This window comes from Peromyscus leucopus, chromosome 7, assembly GCF_004664715.2.
Source record: "Peromyscus leucopus breed LL Stock chromosome 7, UCI_PerLeu_2.1, whole genome shotgun sequence".
Lineage (NCBI taxonomy): Eukaryota > Metazoa > Chordata > Mammalia > Rodentia > Cricetidae > Peromyscus > Peromyscus leucopus.
Window position 1 is genome coordinate 47,173,094 of NC_051069.1, and position 26,005 is coordinate 47,199,098.

At 39.3% G+C, this 26,005-nt stretch overlaps 1 protein-coding gene across 2 annotated transcripts in view; it reads left to right on the top strand.

Annotated features, from left to right (window-relative positions):
• The window catches only part of Tbx20 (T-box transcription factor 20), a 61,518-nt gene extending 50,909 nt beyond the window's left edge, over nt 1–10,609 (top strand). For both annotated transcript variants that reach the window (XM_028872567.2, XM_028872568.2), the window contains exons 7-8: nt 3,775–3,884; nt 5,880–10,609. In XM_028872567.2, the coding sequence (XP_028728400.1) occupies nt 3,775–3,884; nt 5,880–6,220 (451 nt within the window). In that variant the 3' untranslated portion in view covers nt 6,221–10,609. The remainder of the gene's footprint in view (nt 1–3,774; nt 3,885–5,879) is intronic.
• The last annotated feature ends 15,396 nt before the right edge of the window (nt 10,610–26,005 follow it).

Sequence of the window (26,005 nt, forward strand, 5' to 3'; positions counted from 1 at the left end):
ATATGAGGAACTGTATCAAAGGGTCACAGCATTAGGGAAGGTCAAGAACCACTGGTCTATGGTACGCATGTGGGGGATTGTCTGGGTTATATCGAGATGGAAAGACCCTTTGTCTGTAAGTTGCTTTTGTCAGAGTATTTTATTACAGCAAAAAGACAAGAAGCTAAGATGAAGAGTAATAAGGGAATATTACCATATAACACAATAATCAGCATACTTACAATTCCAATAACTTGAATGAGGCATATATATATATATATATATACACACACACATATATACACATATACACACATATATATACACACATACACACACATATACATACAAGCACATATATACACACACATATATATACACACACATACACACACACACATATATACACACACATATACACACATATATATTAACACACACATACACACACATATATATACACACACACACATACACACATATATACACACACATATACACACACACATATACACACATATACACACACGTATATATATACACACTTACACACACATATATACACACACACATATATATACACACACATACACACACATATACACACACACATGCATACATATACACACACATATATATACACACACATATACACACACGCATATATACACACACACACATACACACATGCATATATACACATACACACATACACACACACACACACACACACATATGCGTTTTGGTGCTTTAATCACAGCAACATAAACGTAACTAGGGCAGATGGGTAAGAGTTCACAATGTTCACCCGAGGCTGGGTTGGTAACTCACCAGCGAGGCCCGGGGTTCTGCTCCCAGGAATGAAGTCTGTCAGAACCGTCTGCCAGCCACAGCTGGAAGGGAGTTGTCTCTGAACACAGTGTAGGTAACCGGCCGCATTCAGATTTCGTTTTCAGAACATGTTGGCCTGAAACTCATCATGAAGAATTGGACTCAGACTTGTGATCCTTCTCCTTCTGTGCTAGGACAGAGGCCTGGGCCACCATACCTGGCTTGGACAGAAGAACTGTGAGTCACTGGGGCAAATAAGTTTTTTGAAGACAAAAACCATCAAATGTCATTCAAGAAGAAATGTAATTTGATAGCTGTGAATTTGTAATTAACACTTTCATAAAAGCTAAGATGCCTCTGGTGACTTATACAGAGTATTTAAAGAATGTACCATAGCAGAAATTGCCAAGCTCTTCTAGAAAACTGAAGGGAAGGGATATGTGATGGTTAGTTTTATTTTATTATTTTATTTATTTATTTTTGGTTTTTTTCGAGACAGGGTTTCTCTGTGTAGCTTTGCGCCTTTCCTGGATCTTGCTCTGTAGACCAGGCTGGCCTCGAACTCACAAAGATCCTCCTGCCTCTGCCTCCCAAGTGCTGGGATTAAAGGCGTGAGCCACCACCTCCTGGACAGTCACTTGGGAGACAGGCCTCTGAGCATGCCTGACTATCTAGATTGCACTAACTGCAAACCCATCTACTGTGGGTGAGGTGGCATCGTTCCCTGGCTGGGATCCTGGATTGTGTGAGTGGAGCAGCATGCATGCTTCTCTTTCTTTTCCGATTGTGACCACAGTATGACCTGCTATCCCAGGCTCATTCTGTCTTTATTTTCCTGTCATGACAGACTGTGAACTATGAACTGGAATAAATCCTTTCCCCCTCAGTTGCTTTGGTAGGGTACTTTATCATAGCAACAGGAAAAGAAACCAAGGAGACTTTGAAGATGAAGCTACGAGAACATCATTACCTTAAGACTAAGACTGAAGAAAGATATTACAAAATAGAAAAATAGTCCTTTGTGAATATACATGGGAAAATTCTTAAAAATAATTCTGGGAGTTCAAAATGGGAATTTTGAATTCAACAAAAGGACATTAATATGATCAATTAGAATTTTCCTCAGAAATACAAAGTTAAACACTAGAAGTTCACCTAATATAACTGACCATATTAACCCACTGAAAAACAAAACTCATTTGAATCTTAGTAGACACAGAAGAGAACAAAAGCAAAATCAAAACACAAAATTTATTCCTTATTTATAAAAATCTTCTCAGCAACATGGGAGGAGAAGGGACCAATTCTGTGAATTTCATTACACCAAATCCAGTGAGACACCCACCAAGCCCTGGGGGCTCATGGTGTGCACATGGTGTGAGAGCTCACTAAGTGGAGCTGACCACTTCTATTCAGAGCTGTGCAGGGAATCATGGATGTTGTAGCAAACTGTGGAAAATTAAAATTAAATTCATTATGAAAAGAACCAAAGAATGTAAATCAAGATCATAGATATCATGATTGTACACAAAATGCAAATCTTTAAAAGAGCTGCTGGAACAAATATGTGTTAGCAAAACTACTAAATACAAGATCAACATGCAAAAGAAAATTGCATTTATATTTACTATAAATGAAAAATTGAACATTGAAATTAAAGAGCATTTACTAGAACATGAAACATTTGAGATAAATGTGGCTCAGATGTGTCAGGCCTGTATATTTATATCTATTTAGTGTTAGTGATAACTAAATGGAACGACATACTGTTCATGGACTGAAAAAGACTCAGTATTACAAATGTCAATTCTCCATAAGTTGATGTACATCTCAGACACAATCCTGATTAAAATTTAGTTAGCTTAAAAATGAATCAATAAATACTAAATTTTTATGGAAATAAAGGAACTAGAATAACCAATACAATTTTGAAGAAGTTGGGGGTACTGGTGAAAACTCATTTTAATACTTTAATTCAGCAACAGCAATTAGGACATTGTGACTTTGCTGTGACAGTCCACAAACAGAGATCAAGAAAACATTGGCAAGCAGAAGTGAGCATTCCCCATTATCTATTGGGAATAAGACCCCTCACACTGTCATGATTATGTAAACTTTTAGGACTCCAAACACACTGTTAATTAGATAGTATTTTTCACAAGTGTGGATATATCTATGTGAAATGTCAAATGTTACAATGAATAGTTATTGTGACATTTGATTTATTTTCTTATTTCTTCAGGGTGCAGTTGGGTGTTCAGATTCTCCTTTCTCATTCCACACAATTTTAAAAGAAATATCCATTTTTGGCTCTTTGGTGGTTAATTTGGTGTTGCCTGTAGGTCACAGCTAATTTTTTTCGAAAGAGTTATTTGCACTCTTGGGAGACCCTCTTCAAAGACAGGGTAGCAGTGTTTCTGAGGGTGTCAGTTTCTTAATGGCTGCTCATGTTCTCTTCACAGATTTTCTGTAATTTTCAGTTTTAACATACAAAGATCTACAAGGTTCTTTATCTAAACTCTTGATATTGCCATGTGCTCTGAGCATTTGCATTGTTAGTGAATATTTAGTCATTTTAGGACTGATATTATGAACTTTTCTCAGTATTTTATCATATCCTGAGCCAGTATATTTGAATCAATTTATATCTCTTTTGAATCATTATCTGCTGAAGTTAATAAGAAGATTCATTGCCATCCTATAGTAAATTCATCCATTAGTTTTTGCTTCATTAAATTCCATTCTCCTATGACCATTTTTCATTGCTCTGTGTCTTTCTATTTCTGTCTAGTTGTATTTATTTGCACTTAGGCATCTGAACTCATGTCCCAGAAGACTCTGCAGTGGGTAAATGTACAAGCTTTGAATGTTGTCTTTCCCTTTGGCTGAAAAAGTAGACTAGTGAATTATGCCTAATCACCTCTCTGAAGTGAACTATGATGTGTCTGTCCCTCCGCTCCACAGGGAGAGTGTGGAGAGCCTGATCCAGAAGCATTCCTATGCCCGCTCACCCATCCGCACCTATGGAGAGGAGGATGTACTGGGGGAGGAGAGTCAAACAACTCCAAATCGAGGTAAGGCCATCTACCAAGTGGAGATGTGGAGATGCTAGAGGCCAGAGCGCTTGAGAGAGGGTGAAGGCAGGCTGCTGATGGAATGTCTGGTCCTCTTGGAACATATGTTGATAAGTGCCTTCAAGCCTTTTCAGAAAAGCAGCCTTGAATGCTGATCCTCGTATGCCTCATTATTTTGCTTGAGTGGGCACTCCACCCATGGTGTGTTTTCTGGTAACAGAACATAGAACCTTTGAATCAGGGTAGGGGTGGGCTTGTCTGTGACTTACTGTCAAAGAGCCCCCAATCACACTTCTGAAAAGTTTCTTACTGTTTTTGAATCTCAGCTTTATTATTTGAAAGTTAGAGATATTTCATTAGGATTGAAGTTCAAAATGAACACGTTTAAAAGAGGATTATCATGACAAAGGGCCATGACTGGTCCTAATAGTTGAAGCAAGAACTAAACAAAGGGCTGGAGAGATGGCTTGGTCACTTATAATTCCCTGTGTTAGGGAAACAAAGACAGGCAAATCCCTGGGCTCACTGGCTTCCAGCCTGAACTACTAAGTGAGCTCCAGAATGGTGAGAGACTGTATCTCAAAAAAGGGGTGGGGAATGGTACATGAGGGTGTCCAATGCACACTGCAGATGTGACACAAAACAAAAGAACTGAGCAGTTTCCTTGAGCAGAAAGCTCAGAGAGAAGACTGAGCACACAGGAAGTGTGAATGAGGGGAAAGACAGAAGAGAGGCTGCTGGTGCCCCACCATGGACCCAAGATGGTTGCATGGGGAAAACATGTCTATCTTTTTTGTGATGCCAAGCAACACAATTAGTGAAAACACATGACATTTCTTATAACCCAGGGAAAGGTAGCCATGAACCATTACTCAGTTGGAAAACTGAGCTTTCCTGGTGTAGAAGAATTTATTCTTCGGGTTCTCATGATGGTTTTGGTAAAAGGTAGCTTTGCTGAGACATATTCAGCTTCCTTTAGAGAGGTGCTACAGTTATTTGGAGCTCTTTAAGGAAATGAGGACATACTCTCTGGCAAAGTATCACTGCTTGGCCACTGTGGAATATGCAGGCCATGCAATCAGTTGAGTGTTTTCCTGTTAAGTTCATTCTTCTTCCATGTAGGATGTCAATGGAGTCCTCTTATCTAGAAAGTTGGATCTGCGCTCTAATAAGTCTCATGTTGGTTTGTCTTTTTGAACTGGCAATCTAGCATTTTCCCTGTTTTTAAAATGTTAATAGTTTTATTAATTCTTTGAGAATTTCATATAGTGTACTTTGATCATATTCACCACCCCTCTCCAAACTCTTCCCAGAGCCACCCTCATGTCTTTAACCACCCAATTTTGAGTTCTCCTCTCTCTTTTTTATATTTATTTTATTAAATATAATATATTATAAATAATATATATATATATATATATATATTACATATGTGCTTTACCTGCATGTGTATCACGCACATGCCCGGTGCCTGCAGAGGTCAGAAGAAGGCATCAGATTCCCATGGGACCGGAGTTACAGACAGTTGTGAGTTGCCATGTGGATGCTGGGATTGAACCTGTCCCCTGGACGACAGTGTTCTCAACTTCTGAGTCAACTCTCCAATACCTTCTCTCTCTCTCTCTCTCTCTCTCTCTCTCTCTCTCTCTCTCTCTCTCTCTCTCTCTCTCTCTCTTTTAAAATGGAATCCTGTTGTTTGTGTTACCCAACTACTCTTGGGTGTGGAGAGCTAGCAATTTTTTTTTAAAAAAATAAACTGATCTTCAGCTGGGCATAGTGGCACATGCCTTAAATGCCAGCACTTGTGAGGCAAAGGCAGGTAAGATTTCAGTGAATTTGAGGCCAGCCTGGTCTATAGAGTGAGTTTCAGGACAAACAGGGCTACAGAGTAAGGACCCTATCTCAAAACAACGACGAAAGAACATAAACTGATCTTTAGTTTTTCATCAGTATATTTAAGTAGCTACTTGAGTCTAATGAATGCTTTTCTTCCAGGATCAGCCTTTACAACATCTGACAATTTGTCTCTCAGTTCCTGGGTGTCATCGTCTTCTAGTTTCCCTGGATTTCAGCATCCGCAGACCCTGACTGCTCTTGGCACCAGCACAGCGTCCATAGCGACACCCATTCCTCACCCTATCCAGGGTTCTCTGCCACCGTACAGCCGCCTGGGAATGCCTCTGACCCCATCTGCCATTGCCAGCTCCATGCAGGGAAGTGGTCCCACATTCCCTTCCTTCCACATGCCTCGATACCATCACTACTTCCAGCAGGGGCCCTATGCAGCCATCCAAGGACTACGCCACTCCTCTGCGGTGATGACACCGTTTGTATGACTCTTCTGAGAGTGGGGGAAGCTAGATCCAGGATGTGCAAATGGGTATGACAATATAGGAGATTGATGGGTGGGTGGGAGGTGGGGTATTGGAGCGGGGGCTCTCCAGGAAATACAGGACTCATTAAAGCGGAGAGCTGGACTCACAGTAAAACCTACTTGTAAGGGAGTGCACCATGGGCCAGGATTCATCTGTAGTTGGATCCAGAAGAGAATCAGTGTAAAGTTTAGCCAGCCCACTCCTACAACTAACAGAACATCAGTTTACCTAGAAAGCTTAATGATCCAAGGCAAAGGAATCCCACGGTGCGTTATTCCTAGCGGTTAAAAGTCCTGTTGATGCAGTATTGTATGAAATCCTCGTGTATAGCTTTTCTTTCTGCTTTCAACAGGTTCAAAGCATCGTCCAGGAGGCAATACTATATAGCATATTGAAATGCTCAAGTCCATTTCTCCCAGTAGAAAATGGGAGCCAATAGCGAAATGTGTGTAGTGCTGTAGCTGAAGCATGTTTAGTTTCCTTTATGTCAGTTTGCTGGGGAAGGGGCAGAGTTAGTACGAATGCGTCCTGTGGTGTGAATGGACATACGGTGATGCCTTTACCAAGTTCCTGCCGTATCCGCAGGCCGCGACACCATAAGCTCTGTCTTTATTCCTTCTTTTTTTTTTCCTAATAATTCTTTTTCTTGCAAAAACTTTTCAGTTATGTAGAGGAAACCCTCTGTATGCTATTTTTAAAGTAAGAAGCTCTGTTATTATCAAAGAGGTTGGCTTTGGGGCACTGCATTCTTGATAAGCTGCTGGCATCGCCACTGAGGACCTCTCCAGAGCCCATGCAATGTGATGGATGAGGTTCTCCTTTACAGACTACAATCAAAATACAGTGGTTCTCTTCAGAGGGGAATTTCTGTGTCATAGGAGCCGAAGTCCCTTTTATTTTCACTTCAGTGGTGGGGGATCTTTTGCCTATTAAAACATACTGGGCCAAATTCTGATTTTTTAAAATCTGCTTTATTCCTGTCGCCATTGTCATCAGGGATTTGCCAATGACCATTCTCCCACGGGCGGCTCACCATGCTTTCATGTATGCTTACAGCATGGATGTGCCCTGCCTCTGACTTCTCTCATCTGTCTGTGATATGTTTACGGACTCCTTTCCATTTTCCTCAGCCGCCAACATGAAGTTGCATGTCAATTCTGTGACTCCCTGACAGAAACACTAACAGTTCTTACCAGCAAACTAGAGCTTCACCCAGCTCTTGCTTCCTTCCTAAGCCTCTCCTCTATAAGTACACTAGAGATTATGTTTTACTTCTATATAATCAATATGTTATTTTTGAACAACATGTATCTTAGCCTTTACAGTCAGGGCAACAAATCTGGTATTTTGCAATAATGCATTTCCCTAATCATATAGATTTATTCAAGTCATTAGACCTTCAGCTTTGAAGACAGTGTGTTCCACCTTGAGGGTGTGACTGGTTTGCTTCACACAGTTCCCCTAAACTTTATTTTGGTTTAATTTTCATATGTGGTTTTTATTCTGCTCTGTTCCTATTTCAAATGTGTTGAATGTGCTAGAAGACATGAGAAATAGCACTCCTGACTGTAGAAGTGTATTTAGGCATAAATGCAATATACAACATCACTCCACAATTTTTACTGGTAGTTTTGTGGAATGACTTTCCAGGCCGAGTCCAACCTGTGAAACAGGGTACCACACACAGCCTGAGTGTGGGATGCTGGCTTTAGATGTTGCCCTTGATAATCTCCACAAAGTCCATAGCTGAGTTACAAAGAAACATGATCTGTCAGGAAAACCATAGTAAGCTCCCATGCCACACACTGCGGGTGAATCTAGCTTCTTGTGGGTCACGCAGTCATATGCACAGATAGTTGGTTTCCAGACAAGTATGGACATGCATTTCCTTTAAAAACAACTTGTGAGTGATGTTTAAAATAAACGCCCATACAGCTAGGTTATCGGATTGGACTTAATGATTGGCCTCTTGCAAAAGTACCTTGAAACAAAACACTGCAGGAAAAACAAAGATGCTATTTTACAGGATGCTGTGATACTAAAGTGAATGTATGTCAGCATTTTCTTTTCCATGACAACAAAAGGATTGTTTTAATACTGTTTTTGTAGTTTTCCCAATCTGTGTGCCTCACAGTATGTTTGTGGGTTTTTGGTTGTTGCTGTTGTTAAATATGATCTTTTGTCAGTACTTTTTAGAATTTTGCTTGCAATTCAGCAATATGAGAATGAAACTGAGTGGAAGGCATAGTGGCCAGCAAAGCGGGCTCTTGAAATTTTTGCCCTAAAATTCTTAACTAGATGTTTGTTTCCCCAGTTGGTATTACATGAACCAGACAGAAACCACCCAAGGGAAATGGGGTCATGGGAATGCCTGGCACTCAAGCCTGGGAGCCACCTGTAACTTTGGAACTTATTGTGGTCTTCAATTTTTATAAATCCCTTGGGAATTTACTATTTAAAATCCGAATGTTCATTCCACCAAAACTGAAGACAAGAATTAGATATTAACAGGTAAATCCAATTGAATAATAATAACTAAGACTTACAATATATCTGGAATAAAGTCAGGGCTTCCGCTTTGCCTGGCCCAATGCGGTGCTGCCGAAGACACCAGGCCAGGCTTGCTTCACTGAACTCTAACAGACTGGTTCATAACTTACTGGATTCTGACCCATGCTCTGGTTTTAAAATGTAACTCAATAGTTCTAAGTTGAGTTGTGCCAATTCTTTATTTAGTGAATCATCCTACCAGCTTGCTGTCCTTGGCGTTCTTGTGGAAACACACCCAGTTGTGTCTGGCATATCAACAAATGTTAGGTAGCATTTCCTAGCTCAATGGTCTGCTCCATTGCTGGCATTTTCAGCTTGTAACAGTGGTGTATTGTTGGGAAGAGCTGCCAGTATTTGTAGTGAGTGGGTACAGAGACATAAAACCTCTTGAAAAGAGCTTGATCATGTAGCAGAAACATTGTGTAGGGCTTTGTATAAGAGCTGCACTGGCTTCTGGGCCATTCTTAGATCTTATCTCCCAACCACTGGCCAAATGTCTGCCATTTTGCTTCTCCAGATACAACTCTCCCCTCCCTAAACACAGTAATAAAAACAAAGGGAATCCTTTACATGCTCAAGAAATATTAGAAATGAAACCTCATGCCTCACATTGCCTATGAGCATTTCAGGGAGATGTTAGAATATTTATCTTATTTCTTTATTTCAGATTAACTTTTCAAGCTACATTGCTAATATAGAGGACAAAGGACAATTATGTTAGGAAAATTACCTATAAATAAAACGGATGGGAGGACTTCCCACTCCTTCAGATAGGCAGGCAAGCTCAGTGGTGACTTTAGTCCTTAATGAGCAGGCTAACACACTACATTAAAACTCATGTTTTTTACTCAGTATTCTATTGAGTAAGAAAAACCACTTCCATTGTTAAATGGGCAGGGAACTGATAACTGTTACAAACAAAACAATACTCACTCTGACAAAGCAGTAGACAAAAGAAAAAAAAAATTAGCTCGTTCCTCTAGAGAGTTACTGCAGGAAGGATGAGTTTTATATTCATTTTTTTTGTATTGTCTTAGAATGAAAGGCATTGCTACAAACAAGCAAAGGGAAGGTTATAAACCTTTAAAACATTAAGAAAGCATAAACCCTTTTGTCATGGCTTACTATTCTGTACTACTAGAAAACACCAAAACACTTATTTTTCCCCTGAAAGCTACATATAGGAAGGCTCATTTAAGTATTTGATGGGTTAATAATCCCTAAGTATTTTTTAGCTTTATTTATCTGCCTCTCTCATATAATTTCAATCTCTTCCCCTTTTAAAGAAAGCATCCTGTAAAGAAAATAAATTGTGTGTGTGTGCATGTATGTGTGTGTGTGTGTGTGTGTGTGTGTGTGTGAAATAGTACATCTGGACAAAAGATACAATTTCTTGTATTTTACTTCTAGCACAAAGACATATGGTATTAAGTTGCTTTTTAAAAAATTGTCAGAAATCTGAAGTTCTTTTGTTAGCTAAAGTATGAAATTCTGTATCACCTGTTAGGCAGACTCTGTCACAGTTTCCTTGTTTGCTGTGTCTTCATTTGCTTAATGAATTGCGTGGAAAGGTCACTGTAATGCAGTGTGTGGGGTGGGGGAAGGGAGTGGGAAATGTTCTATGGGGAAAAAATTATAAGCCTAATACTATGAAGTAACATCTAATGAAGTTCTGTTTAAGTGCAATATATTTATTTCTGCCAGAAATGTATTATCAACCTTATGTAATATTTGAAGCATAACATGTTATTTGTAAACAGCTAAAATTATATATTATCCCGAATTGTACAGAAGCATTAATGTGTGGATACTTGTTTCTTTTGTTAAGAATGGAGTGGTTTTTTTATGCATATGAACACATTTACACTTTTTATTATCTACACACAGTGACTTTTGGTGTCTGTATTCTCACCTGATACAGAGGAGGACTGGATGATACTGGGGCTCAACTTGCCATTCCCAGATATGATCTCTCTGGGTTATGATGCCATGTTGTGACATTGTTGTTTAAGGAAGACTGCCTTCACAGTTCTACCCTTCTCTCTTTCTAGTACTGCTCAACTCTCTTCCCTCACTTATTCCACCCAATGAACCCTCAGATATGTGATTCTACGTCTGTTGTACCAATTGACCCTGACATTGATTCCATGTAGCTTAAAAACTACTGCCTCAGCCAAGTCATGAGCAGTGATCCATGCTATAGCGATAGTGCAGCAAATAGGCTGACCAAGCAGGATCAGCCAAATTCAAGGCCTTAGTCATCTTCCACACAATTGCTCTTCAGAATACACGGTGCTATCATACCTTTTGCTTGCAAATGTCTCCTAATTTGTGTGTATGCTGAACTCAAGCTTTCAAACATCTTATTTGGAAGAATTTCACACTAAAGAGAAATATTGCAAGTATGGTATAAGAAATCCTGTGTGTCCTTTATTGGGATTCACCAATTCCTAGTCTTAAGCTCCATTTGCTTTGTCGCATGCACACTGAGCAGCGCACACAGTGGTGTAGATAAACTTACATGCATAGTTGCAGAAACTGCCTTGAGCTGGCGGAGCATGTGTTGAACCTATGACCCACTTCCCAAAGTAATTTGAAGCATATTTTTAAAAACAACAAATAGCCACAGTAGTTTTGGCAACTCTGGGAAATCTAACAATGATCTGTTATCTACATTGTAATTTTTGTCAAGTGACTGAGCATATTTTCTTTCAGTATAGATTGAGTTGAGGCTGGCATATTGCATTTATACAGATCCTCAGCTTGTCTTGCTGTTTCATGACAAAAGTGTCCAAATTGCCAGTGCTTTATAATGTGTCTGTTTTTAATCACTTCAAAGCTCCATTTGTTTTAGATTTGATCATTAAGATCTTTTCCCTTCTTGATATGTATTTATTTATTTATTTTTAGTCATTCTTCAATATCTGTCACAATGAACTATCTCAGGTCTATCTTGTACCTTCTTTGCCAGCCTTTTCTAGAGCCTTGCCCGGGCTCCTTTTAGTGGGGAAGGGTATTAGAAACCAAATTTGGGGGGGGCAGATATGCTCGTGGTGGCATGTTTATGAAAACAAAGTCCATATTTCCAAGATGTCAATTCACAACTTCAAACAGATAGATTCAGCACAGTTTTACTCAAAATCCAGCAAGTGATTTATTTCTACATAAATCCAATGCAATACTAATGGAGTCAGAGGACTAGTCATGCCTCTCTTTAAAACTTACTACAAAGGTACAGTGAAATAGACAATGTGACATTAGGTATTTTGTTGTTGTTGTTAAAAACAACAGGACAAGGTCAAAGCAATAGGTCATCACAGCCCACCAATACAACATAAATAACTCATCTACATAATTAATCAAGGAGCAAAGATGATTCAGTGGAGAGTAATCTTCTAGCACTGGTCCTGGAATAGTGTAATATCCATATGCAAAAAGATGAATTCAGATTTGGACCTGACAGCTTATAAAAATTAAATCAAAATACTATATAGGAACATTATAAAACTTTCACAAGATATCATAAGTGAAACCTCTAGGTGTTTTAGGTAGGTTTCTATTGTGGTGGTAAAACAGCATGACTTAAAGTCACTTGAGGAGGAAAGGGCATATTTGATCTTACAGAGTGAAGTCCATCATCTAGGGAACTCAGGGTAGGAACCTGGAGACAAGAACTGAAGATGAAGCCACGGAGGAAGGCTGTTTACTGCCTTACTCAGTCTGCTTTCTTATAGAACCCAGGACCACCAGTCCAGGGTCCTCCCTCATCAATCACTAGTCAAGAAAATGTACCACAGTCTTGTCCATAGCATAGTCTGGCGGGGTTATTTTCTCAGTTGAGATTCCCTCTTTCCAGATGACTCCAGATTGACATGAAATTAGCCCACCCACTTGCGGTTTGGCTTTTGTTTGTTTTAATATCTGAATACATACACATAAATTTTGTAAGACAATATGGGAATGGAAAGTAAACATGTGAAAAGGTATGCAACATTACATGTGACTGGTGAATCATACATTAAAAAACAAGTTAAGTAGCCCTGGACATGGGTTGTAATACCAAGTGCTGATAACACTGGTGCAGTGTGGATACAGAGCAAAAGGAATCCCATCACTGCTGGGGGAAATAAAAATGGTCCAGACATAATAAATTTTTCTGTTTCTGCACAAGCTAACATTCTGTTGTCATATGACTATTATGCTTTTTAGCTATTACCCAGATGATCTGGTCTTGTCAGATGAAAGTTTTCGCTTGACTTTATAGCAGTTTTTCTTCATAATTACCAAGATGTGGGATAATCAAGATGTCCCACACCAGGTGACTAGATGAACAGATGATGGCACATCAATAATCTACACAATGGACTATTACTCAGTGATAAAAAGAAATGCTTTTGGCTGAGGTGTAGCTTAGTTGTCCAGTGCTGGCCCATTGTGCACAAGGCCCGGGGTAGATCCTCAAAAATGTAGCAAGAAAAGAGAAATTTTTTCTTGTACTCTTTGGGGGCTCACTAGCCAGCTCCCAAATAAATCACACGTGGAGTCTTAATAAATGCCCAGCCTTGCTTGGCTTGTTTCCTAACCAACTTTTCTTAAATTAGTCCATCTACCTTTTGCCTCTGGCTTTTGACCTTTCTCTATTTCTGTGAATCTTCTCCTTCCTTCTCATTCCTTGTCTGGCTATGTGGCTGGCCCCTTCGTTTCTGGCTCCTTCTCTCTTGCTTTTTCTCCTTCTATTCATTCTCTCCTCCTGCCAGTCCTACCTATTCTTTCTTCTGCCTCACTATTGGCCATTCTGCTCTTTATTAGACTAATTAGGTATTTTAGACAGGCACAGTTACACAGCTTCACAGAGTTAAACAAATGTAACATAAAAGAATTCAACACATCTTTGCATCATTAAACAAATGTTCCACAGCATAAACAAATGTAACACATCTTAAAATAATTTTCTACAACATTTTCCCATTTTTGTCTAAATAAAAATGAAAGGTTTTAACTTTAACATAGTAAAACTATATACAACAGAAATAGTTATCAAGAACTACATTTACAATATTCAGTCCATTTTTATCTAGCAAATTTAGAGAAAACACTCCTTATCTATCTTATCTTAGTGAGTCCAAAGTTTTATACCTAATTTACTTTCTATCATAATTAAGGAAAACTGCAGCTGTTACTCTCTAGACTTCAACTCCATCTAAGACACCAGAAGGATATAATATTGCTTGAGTAAAGAGGAATTGCATTGCAAGCAACTTCCAAAACTCTAGAAATGACAGAAACATTTGTCTGCCTGGACAGTCACCCAAAGTTCCTCTGCAATGTTGGGGCATCCATCCTACAGGCTAGAGTATCTGACAGACTTTTTCAATGAAGCAGGAAATTTGAAGGACTGTCTGACCTTATATTGGCAAAGTTTGTCAGTTGCTTTCCTCTGTGTCCTGTAGAATGTCTAGCATACTCTTATGTGAAGCAGAAACCCTGAAAGACCATCCCACCTTGTTTTGACAAAGTTTATCAGTCACTTTTCTGTGGGTCCTGCATGTCCAGTTTATAGAGCATACTGTCAAGCAGTCAAGGCAAAAACAGTTTAAACATGCCTAACATATCTATAAATTTGATTGTTGGAGATGACTAACCTGTGTTTCATGATCATCCTAAATATATTATATAAATTATAATAGCTTTCAAAAATTAGAACTTTACTTTACATTTTTAACTGAACTTCAGAGGTGCAATACCTTAAATAAGAGCAGAAACATATGTTCAGTGTAACAAAAAATAACTTTACATTTGTATCAATATACTATATTTTCTTAAATGATAGCAAACATCTATAACCCAATAAATAACCAAAGACCACCTATACCCCTTAACTCCTGGGAATGTGGGCATCATTTTTCTCTAGACTGCTCCCTGTTGTCTGTGAGTGAAGGCATTTTTAGGGTCCAGCGAGAAGATTTGGGATATGGCCAAGTCTTGGGAAGACCAGCTATAACTTTTGTTGATAGATATCACCTGTCAAGATTGAGAAGGTCTCTCCTTGTCATACCTTATTCACATTGTTTCTGAAGGAATCCACAACCTCTCACCTCTTGTGGGAACAAAACTCCAAAACATTTTTATTTCCACTTGACAAATATGTTTTTTGACATCTTTTTAAAAGTTAAGACAGCCCTAGGGTATCTAGATTGGTTCAATTTTGCAGTCCTGTTCACAAGTCCATGTCTCCTGGCAGCTATCTTCTGCCCATCAGCATCAAAAAATTCAAAATCCGCCAGGCGGTGGTGGTGCACGCCTTTAATCCCAGCACTCGGAAGGCAGAGGCAGTTGGATCTCTGTGAGTTCGAGCCAGCCTGGTTCCAAAGCAAGTTCCAGAAAGCCAAACTACACAGAGAAACCTGTCTCGAAAAAAAAAAAAAAAAAAAAAAAAAAAAAAATCAAAATCAAGACAATATTATACAAGATCCAGATTCCCTGTATATTTCCCGTCTTTATATGGCTTTTTCTTTTATATTAATTTTACTGTCTTTTTAAAGACTTGATTTTTTAAACTACTTCTTTCTTTCTATAACTGCCTATACCCACTTTCTTTTCTTTTTTTAAGCCTACACACATTGGAAAACACATTGTAACCTGTTTAGAGGTTTTTCTGTCTGGACATCTTTTATGGCATATCTCTAGTCTTTTTTGACAGTGTGAGCAAACTTTAAACTGCTAGGCTATACCTGAATCCTCCATGTGGCTCTTGGCTGGCTCTGCCTGCTCTCAGATCATGAGAGCCTAGCCTAAAGCTCACAGCCTGGCCAGGGTTGAGTCCAGGAACTGTATTCAACCTTCCTGGAGTTCTAGAATGCTGATGTTTGTACTGTGGCAGTCATTTTTACTTAGTTCTTTGTTCCTGCTCAACATACTGGTTGCTCAAGGGCTCACCAGAAGGCAGAAACTCTTAAAGGAGCCATATCCATTTTTTTTTTAAACAGCTTTCTCAGGTCCTACATGGAAATTTGAGAGACCCACATTGGTATGCCAAAATGTAGTTATTGGTTTTTTGTTTTGTTGTGTTTTTTTTTTTCATTCTTTTACTCTTTGAGGGGAAGGGCCCACAACCCAGCTCCCAAATAAATCACACATGGAGTCTTATTCTTACTTATAAATGCCCAGCCTTAGCTTGACTTGTTTCTAGCCAAGCTTTTCTTAACTTAAATTAGCCCATCTACCTTTTGCTCTGGGCTTTTACTTTTCTCTATTTCTGTATGTCTTTTCTTTCCTTCTTATTCTGTGTCTGGCTGTGTGCCTGGGTGACTGGCCTTTTCTTTTCTTGCTCCTTCTCTCTTGCTTTTTCTCCTTCTATTTATTTTCTCTTCCTGCCAGCCCCACCTACCCTTTCTTCTGCCTCACTATTGGCTGTTCAGCTTTTATTAGACCAATTATGTGTTTTAGACAAGTACAGTAAAACAGCTTCACAGAGTTAAACAAATGTAACATAAAAGAATGCAACACATCTTTGCATCATTAAACAAATGTTCCACAGCATAAACAAATGTAACACATCTTAAAATAATATTCTACAACAGAGGAACTAAGGAAAAAGAGGAAGAGAAAGAGAGGAAGAGAAGAATTAGAGGAGGAGAAGCACTGTTAAGCTGTGAGAAGATGCAAAGGAATGAAAAAATGCTTATTTCTACATGAAAAGAATATTGAGAAAGGGTTACACACTGCACAGTTCCAGCCCTGTAACCACAAGATACTCTAGAAAAAGCAAAATTACTAACATTGTAGTCTTATCAGTGCCTTCTGGTTTTTTGTTTGTTTGTTTGTTTGTTTGTTTGTTTTGGAGGTGGAGTGAACAGATAGAGTTCATAAGAGTGTTAGAGAGCCAAACAATTCTGATATGATGATTTAATGATGAGTCTAAAAAATTATGCATTTGTCAAAATGTATGGGACCGGACAAATCTAAGAATTAACTGTAATGCAAACTGGAGACTAGTCACTGAGAGTGCATCTATATTGACTCATCACTTACAACACCAGGACCACACTAATCCAAGATGTTTGTACCAGGGGACTCTATGTGGGAGGCTGGGAAAAAATGAGATATGGGAACTCTGCTTCTGAAAAATTTTCCTGTAAACCTGAAACTTTTCTAAAAAATAAAATCTGTGAGCAAGAAGATAGCACAACGTCACTGCCTGTCACTAGGAGATGTGTGCACACAGGGGTTGGATAATAACAGGCTTTAGCAAGGATGTGGGAAAGCAACACCACCCCCTCATATATTGATTGTGAACATGGAAAATGGCATGGCCCATTTGGAAAATATATGGCTGGTCCTGCAAAGGCAAACCATGAATTTATCTGGTGACTCTGCAATCCCAGACCCAGCAGCATAATACATAACAGTCAAAATGGGAAAATGTAAATGTCCATCAAGGATGAGTATGTAGATAAAATGCCATGCACCCGGACAATGGAATAAGGAAAACAGTACAGCATGGAAGGCCCTTGAAAACATGATGCTAAGTGACACAAGCCAGCCAGAAGTGACTATACATTGCATAATTCATTTATATGAAAATGTCCAGCACAGGAGTATCTGAAGAGAAAGAAGGCAGAGAGGAGAAAGGAATGGAAAGAATTGCTAATGGGTATGGGATTTATGTCAATCATAGTAAAATGTGGACTGAGAGAATGGCGCTTGTCATACAGATGTGAGTATACTAACATATTGGATTACATACTTGAGGCATGTATGTTATGCTGAAATTATTTGTCATGAAAGTCATTATTGCTCTCTCTCACACACACATACATACAAGCAGTATACCTACCTCTATTTTAATTATGTAGGCTTAATTTGTCCACTTTCAAAACTTTTGAGTGTCATGCAAGTCATCTACTTGGAATTAAGGGGAGCTCCCAAGAATATTCTTCCCACCTCATTTTTCTTTAAATAGAAGATATTTCTGTTGTCTCACATCTTTGAGACCTTGGTTATTAATTTATATTACTTTATTTTCATCTCCTCTTTCCTCCCCAGAGAAAAGTCATAGCTGGTTTTTGGATTCCCCAGAAGAAAATTATTCCAAACTTTGGAATAATAATTATTGTTACCCTTCACAAGACCTTTACAGTATGTAAGACTTTATGTGCAGTAACTCTGTGAGGTAGATGAATCATGTGTCTTAGAGAGATTAATTACTCTGATATGGAGATGTCAATTCCTTCTGTACTCAAAACTAAGATACTCTATATTCCTTTAAACAAATGTTCCTAATTTGTTCACTCTCTTTGTTCATTTTCTGTTATTATAACAAAGTATCTGAGTGTGGGCAGCTTGTACACAAAGAGGGTTTGGCACAGTTTTGGTGACTGCAATGTACAAATACCATGGAGTTGGCATCTGGATAGGTTCCACTGGACCGTCACAGCATGGCAGACAAGTGGAAACAGAAATAGCCACGTGCAAAAGAGATTCAAGAAGTCATATTTTCCTTGATGTTTCTGAACCAGGTACACATGCTTCTTTAAGACTATGAAAGCTGGGGTTGGGACGATGCCTCAGTGGTTTAAGTACTTTAAAGTTAAATATTTTTCTTGGGGGATGAGCAATATCTTTATGGGAGATAAACTCTGGTATCCCAAACAGGGATCTGGTGGCCTTGACTTGTAGTGGTTAATTTGGATTGTCAACCTGACCATATTAAGAGTATTATCAAGGCACACTACTAGATGTTGTCTGTGAGGGCATTTCTAGAAAGAATTGACCAAAGGAGGAAGACAGGCACCAGTTCAAGACTTGGGGTCCAGTTGGGCACCTCACTCCCCTTTCTGTTTATTGGTACTGATGCTAGCAAGCAACCACCACTTGCTCTGGGAGCTGCAGAGACACATCATCAGTCTTTAGCTGCACAACATCCCCTCAAATTGAGAGCCAAAGTAAGTCTCTATTTCCCTGAGTTCAGAGAGGTGTTCTGGAAACCTCTTAGTACCTCCTCAGAGACTACACATAGGTGTTCTGTCAAACACATTAGTGCAAAGACAGAGAGGTGTTCTAGAAACCTCTTGGTACTTCCTCAGAGACAACACACAGGTGTTCTATCAAACACATGACTGCAAGACAGTTTTTAGTAGAGGCAATGTGTGGAAGGAAATCCTTTATGTAAAAACAGACTAATTTGAATTACCTAGAAAAAATAGCCTTCCAGAAATACACACATACCAACATCAAAATACATAGCTGCGACGGGGATCTCAGGTTCAAGCCAAGCTAAGCTGCATGGCAAGACTTTTTTGATTCAAAAATTGTAACACATCACTAAGTAAGGAGATTGATTTTATCTTTGGCATTGTAGGCGATGTCTTACAGTGGGATAATTGAACAAGATGACTGAATGATACTGCCCTAGAATTTTAGAGTGAGATTCAAGTATAGGTCACATCATTGTGAGGTACTAAGAACTTTGTCATTATCTTTATGAATAACTAATTCTGAAATGTTGTCAAAGTCCTTTTCTGCATTTAATGAGATGACCATGCAGTTTTGTCTTCCAGTCTGTTTATGTGGTGTATTATGTTTATTTATTTATACATGTTTAATAATCTATACATCCCTGATCATGGTAGATAACTTAAAAAATAATTTATTTATTTAAGTTTTATTTTATGTGCATTGGTGTTTTGCCTGCATGTATATCTTCTGTGAGTTATAGACAGTTGTTTGCTGCCATGTGTGTGCTAGGAATTGAACCCAGGTCTTTTGGAAGAGCAATCAGTGCTCTTAACCTCTGAGCCATCTTTCCAGCCCAGCAGATAACTTTTTAAATTTTTAAATTTATTCATGTAATGTATATGACCATTTATCTGCATGTAGTATATATCTGTGCATCACATGCATGCAGTGCCCAAGAAGGGCAGAAGGGATATTTGATCCTCTGGAACTGTAGTTACAGATGATTGTGTGCTGCCATATGGATGCTGGGAACCTACCCTAGGTCCTCTAGAAGAGGAGTCAATATTAACCTCTGAGCCATCTCTCCAGCCCCATAGTAGGAAATATTTTTGATGTGTTTTTTAAATTCAGTTTGCAAGTATTTTATTGAGAATGTTTACATCTATGTTCATAAAGGAATTTGATCTATAATTTTTGTTTTGAGTCTTTATGTAGTTTTGGTATTAGGACAATTGTGGCTTCACAAGAAGAATTAGGAAATGTTATTTCAGTTTCTATTGTACAGAATACTATGAGTGTTGGCATTAGTTTTTTGCTTAAGCTCTGGTAAAAGGTCTGGTACAATTCTGTGCCGAATAGATTTGATCCTGGGCTTTTTTGGTTGGGAGGTTTTATTCAATTCAATTAAAATTTGTGTATATAGGTGTTTGCCTTCGTGTATGTCTGCACACCACGTGTGTGCCTGGTGCCACAGAGGCTAGAAGAGGGCATCAGATTTCCTGGAACTAGAGTTACAAACAGTTGTGTGCTGCTATCTGGGTACTGGGAATCAAACCCTAATCCTCTGGAAGAATAGCCAATTGTTCTAAACAACTGAATGACCTCTCCAGGTCCTGGATGGGAGACACTGAATTGTTGCTTATATTTTACTAGGGATCATGAGTTAGATTAAATTGTTTATTTAACCATGATTTAACTTTGGTAGGTCATATTTACCAAGATATTCATGCATTTCTTTTAGATTTTCTAGTTTGGCTGATTATCAAGAAACTATGTATGATTGATGCCTGGTGGGAACAGAGTGCCACTGGATATGTCAAAAACACTCCAGGGCATGACGCATGCACAGGGGTAGCTGGCTAGTGCAAAATGGAAATATTGTGGGCTTTCTTTTCTTTTTGTATTGTCTGTTTCCTCTTAGATTTATTTATTTATTTATCTATATTATTCATTCATTCATTCATTATTTTATTTGTTCTGAGAGAGAGAGAGAAGGAAAATGTAATTGGGTGGGTAAGGAGACAGAGAGAATCTGGGAAGACTGGAGGAAGAAAAATAATATGATTGAATGGTGTGGATATAGCTCTGTATGCTGTAAATGTGTTGCTCTGATTGATTGATAAATAAAATGCTGATTGGCCAGTAGCCGGGCAGGAAGTATAGTATAGGCAGGACAAGCAGGGAGGAAAATTCTGGGAAGAGGAAGGCTGAGTCGGGAGTCACCAGCCAGACCCATAGGAAGCAAGATGTAAAGTACATAAGCCACAAGCCACGTGGCAACTTATAGATTAATAGAAATGGGTTAATTTAAGATATAAGAACTAGATAGGAAGAAGCCTGCCACAGCCATACAGTTTATAAGTAATATAAGTCTCTTTGTGTTTATTTGAGTCTGAGTGGCTGTGGGCCCCAGTGGGACTGAAGAAATACCAGCTACAATTGAATATATTGTATGAAAAATTAAAACAAAAATTTAAAAATGTAACTGAAAAAGAAAAAGTACCTTAACATACAAGAAATTGTGCAATAGTATGAACAAGATTTCACCTTTCTTTTTTTTTTTTTTAGACAGGGTTTCTCTGTGTAGCTTTGCACCTTTCTTGGAACTCACTTGGTAGCCCAGGCTGGCCTCAAACTCACAGAGATCCGCCTGGCTCTGCCTCCCAAGTGCTGGGATTAAAGGCGTGCACCACCACCGCCTGGCCACCTTTCTTGCATAAGAAATTTAATTAAAGTAAAATCAGTTGTTTTAAATGATCGGTCGTGAGTGAAAAGTTTATAAAAGTTTCAGAACTGTGATGATTGAACTGTTCACATACCTTGCTTTGTATAGCCAGGGTAGATGTAGATGGCATTTAACTGCTTAGCTTTGTGCTTGTGTATTTGTTTAAAGCTAAAAACCATACATTGAACTTAACAGCAAAAAGGAAGCTTTCAATGACACAAAATGAAGTCATTTTTTATTTGGGAGACTAAGCACTTTACCCAAAAATGTCTTTATTAGTTAGTTGTATGAAATCTGCAGTGAAATTGCCTTTATTTGGTTTTCCATTTGGAGTTTCTCTAAATTTCACATTTAGTGCACTGATCTATTATATGTAGTTTTTTTTTTTTTTATTTTTCAAGTGCATTTTTCCAGGCAGGACAGCATATGTGTCTAACCCCAGGACTTGGGAGACAGAGACAGGAAGGAGTATTACTAACAGATCAGGTCCAAGCTGATCTGGAAGCAGTTGTTTAAAAGTACTTAGAAACCTTGGCCTCATTTTATTTTAAAACCACTTTAAAATGCTTTATAGGTCATTATTGCCATCTGCTGGCTACACAGCTTAGTTGCATTTTTCATGAAAAACAACTCTCTCACTGATCACTTTATTCATAATACCTAGGAAATGGAAACAAACCTAAATGTCCTTCAACTGAAGAATTGGTAATGAAAATGTAGTACATATACACTACAGAATACTATTCATCTGTAAAAAGAAATTAAATCTTGAAATTTTCAGATAAACAGATGGGACTAGAAAATATCTGAGGCTTATGGCTCCAAATTTCTGGATGTGAGTATACATATCCTGGAGTAACTACAGAAACCAAGAAAGCAAAAAGGGATATTGCTGGGGCAATTGGTTGAGAGAACCATAGAAAGGGAATAACAGGCTGCCAGTGATCTGATGGGGGAAACTGGGAAATGGGGGGGGGCTGTAATTAGAGATGGGGAAAGTAAATATAGAAGGAGAGAAGAGGGTAAAAGTAAACAGTAACACTATCCTAAAACATCATAAGGAATCATACTATAACTCTCTACCTAAAATTCCTATGACACATGTAAGTTTGTGTATAAATACACATAATATAGTTTAAATGAAAATTTTCCACCTGGGCTGACAATGCTCTCTCCAAAGGTCAAAGACCATCTAACAAACAACAACAACAACAACAACAAAAAAAAAACAGCAGGTATGAGAAGCCCTCTTTTGAGTTGTTGGTTAGGAGAATACAAAACTTTACAGGCTATTGCTATTGCCTTTGGTTGTTCCCCAGAGGTGGAAGGTAAGTCCTACTGCTGATGACACCAGGCACTTCAGAGACCCCAGAGCTGGAAATGACCCAATGCCTCCTCCCTGAGGACCAGCTTTCAAGGTGCCATGCAAGTTTTCAAAGGAGAGAAATAACCAACAATGTTGATGCCCAGCTCATGAACCTTAACAATGACCAACATGGCATAGTAACCTTAAGCATACAGTAGTGGTACACATACTTTCATGGTAACCAGCTACTCTCTAATGGAACCGAAGACTCATTGGTAACGAAAACTTAGCCAACTACCCAGGGCTAGTGAAGTCATGGATCTTGGAGGTGAACCTACAGCCGCCACTTTACTAAGCCAGTGTAATTCCTAACTACATTTGAAATACCTGTCCTTATAACCACAGAGAAGTGTGATCCTCACCCCTCATTAAGGAATTCGCAACAGCTAGAGACTATTACAGGAAACTACAATCAAAGCCAAGAGTTGTGGAGCTCAGTCCTAACTGATACATCTGCAAAACAACTCCCTGACCTAAGGACCAGGAATCATGTGGGAGAGAGGGCAGAAAGACTCTAAGAGCCTAAGGATCAGGGAATGTGCTGTGCGCAGCTGCTCTGATCAAGTCTCACCAACAAAACTGATTGAACATGAGCTGAACAGGAACAACAATAGACACGGCCAGGTGGACAGGGAAAGCCCAAGAGGCCTCAACGCTCCACAAAGAGCTGCAGTCAACTAAGGAAGGTGGACAGTGGCAAAAACCGTCTTCTGGTTGTCTAACACAAAGCTGTCAGCCCTGAAAACACACGTAACATTACACAGACTGAGCAGGTTGTAGTTCTGTATTTGGGAACATAAATGTAAGTACACCTATGCATGAGCAGGTTGTAGATATATATTTGGGAACATACATGTAAGTACATATATGTATATGTTAAGTAGCAAAAATTAATTTAAAAAGAGGCCATAAATCTCTTTCTCTTTTTTAAAAAATTATTTATTTTTGTGTCATGTCGCCTGGTGTTGCTTGGATTCTAACAGCTCCCTCAGGGGAGGGAGTGAGAAGGTGGGGCATCAATGACACAGACACCAGAAATCCGTTGAAGGCAAATAACGAACTCCTTTATTCAGTAACAGGGAAGGCCTTACATACCCTCCTCCCAGCGCCCAGTCTGTGTGGTTGTCCCTCATTGGCTGGACATGATCAGGAACTCTGACATTGATCAGGAACTTTGACAGCGACTGTTGCTAGGTCCTCAGCAGACTTGGCATGATTGACCAGGACCTCTGACAGTGACCAGGAACTCTGACAGCTCCTGTTGCTAGGCCCTCAGGCAGACTCCAGGTCGCTCTTAAGGAGTATGTTATGTGGATGCCTTGGCAACTGGTCTGAGTCAATTTCCTCGACCCTATGGGCCTGTCCTACTACACCTGGAACTGGAGTTACAGATGGCTGTGAACCAACATGTGGTTACTGGGAACTGGATCCAGGTCTTCTTCAAGAACAGCAAATGCTCTTAAACCTCTGAGGCATCTCTCCAGCCCTCCACCCTGCCTTCCAACCCCCTCTCCAGCCATGCATTCAAAGAGAGCAAGAAGAATGTCTTAGTTAGGGTTTTTATTGCTGAGAAGAGATACCATGACCATGGCAACTCTTACAAAGGATAATATTTGCGGGTGACTTGCTTACAGTTCAGAGGTTCAGTCCATTATCATCATGGTGGGAGCATGGTGGCCTGCAGGCAGAAGTGGTGCTGGAGCTGAGAGTCCTATATCTTGCAGGTAACAGGAAATCAACTGAGACACTTGGTGATATCCTGAGCATGGGAAACCTCAAAACCCACCCTCATAGTGACACACCTTTCTCCAACAAGGCCATACCAACTCCAAAAAAGCCATACTTCCTAATAGTGCCACTCCTATGAGACTATGGGGACCAATTGCATGTGAACTACCACAGAGGGGTATTGGAGGTTTTGGAGGGAGGAAAGGGAAGAAGAAAATGTGACTGTATTATAATTTCACAAAACACTTAAAACTTGTTTTAACCAAAAAAAGGTGGGGCATGAGTGGGGGAACTGAGGCAGGTTTTAGATATATGACTGGATAAAGCTCCTTTATGTAAGAGAGATTATCTTCTAAAACATGAGTGTGGTATTTGAATGAGAGTGGCCTCTAAAGGCTCATATGTTTGAATGCTTGTTCCCAGTTGGAGGAACTGTTTGGGAAAGATTAGGCGGTATGGCTTTGTTGGTGGATGCATGTCAGTGGGGGTGGGCTTTGACATTTCAAAAGCCCATGCCATCCAGTTGGCTTTATCTCTGCCTTGTGGTTATTGTCTCAGTATGTAAACTCAGCTACTGCCCCAGTGGATGCCTGCCAGCCCGCTGACATCCTTTCCCTACCATGACGGTCATGGCCTCCACATCTCTCTAGAACCATGAACCCCACATTAAATGCTTTCTCTTCTGTTGCCTTACTCCTAGTGTTTTGTCAAGGTAATAGAAAAGTAACCGAGACAGAAGTTGGCACCAAGGAGTGGCATATTGATGTGGCAGGACTAACCATGCTGTTTTTTGGAGATATGTGTGGATGATTTGGGGACTTTGGACCACGAAAGTAGTTGAATTCTGTGAGTTGAGCTTAGCAAGCCTAGTAGGATCTTGGAAGGCAATAGTGCTGGGAACAATGCAAACTGTGGAGGTCCATCCAATTCAAGAGGTTTCAGAGAGAACACTATTAGCAACTGGGCTAGTCTATTCTTGCGGTGGTGGCGCACGCCTTTAATCCCAGCACTCAGGAGGCAGAACCAGGCGGATCTCTGTGAGTTCAAGGCCAGCCTGGTCTACCAAGTGAGTTCCAGGAAAGGCGCAAAGCTATACAGAGAAACCCTGTCTTGAAAAACAAAAACAAAAAAAACAAAACAAAAAAAAAAAAAAAAAAAAAAAAAAAAAAAAAAAAAAAAGAAAATTTGATGAAGAATGTGGCCAGTTTTCTCCCTTGTTCTCAGAATTTACCAGAGGTTAAATTGAAGTGTCTTGGTAATTTCAGGACAGTTCTTCAGGTGAAGCTCTCTATTCAAGTGACAAGTTGACACTTAAAAGCTAACATAATATTACACATCCGATTGAATTCAGAAAACACATCATGCTTATTTTTCTTTTAGCACTGTATCTTATTTTCCATTATCACGAACTATTCACTCA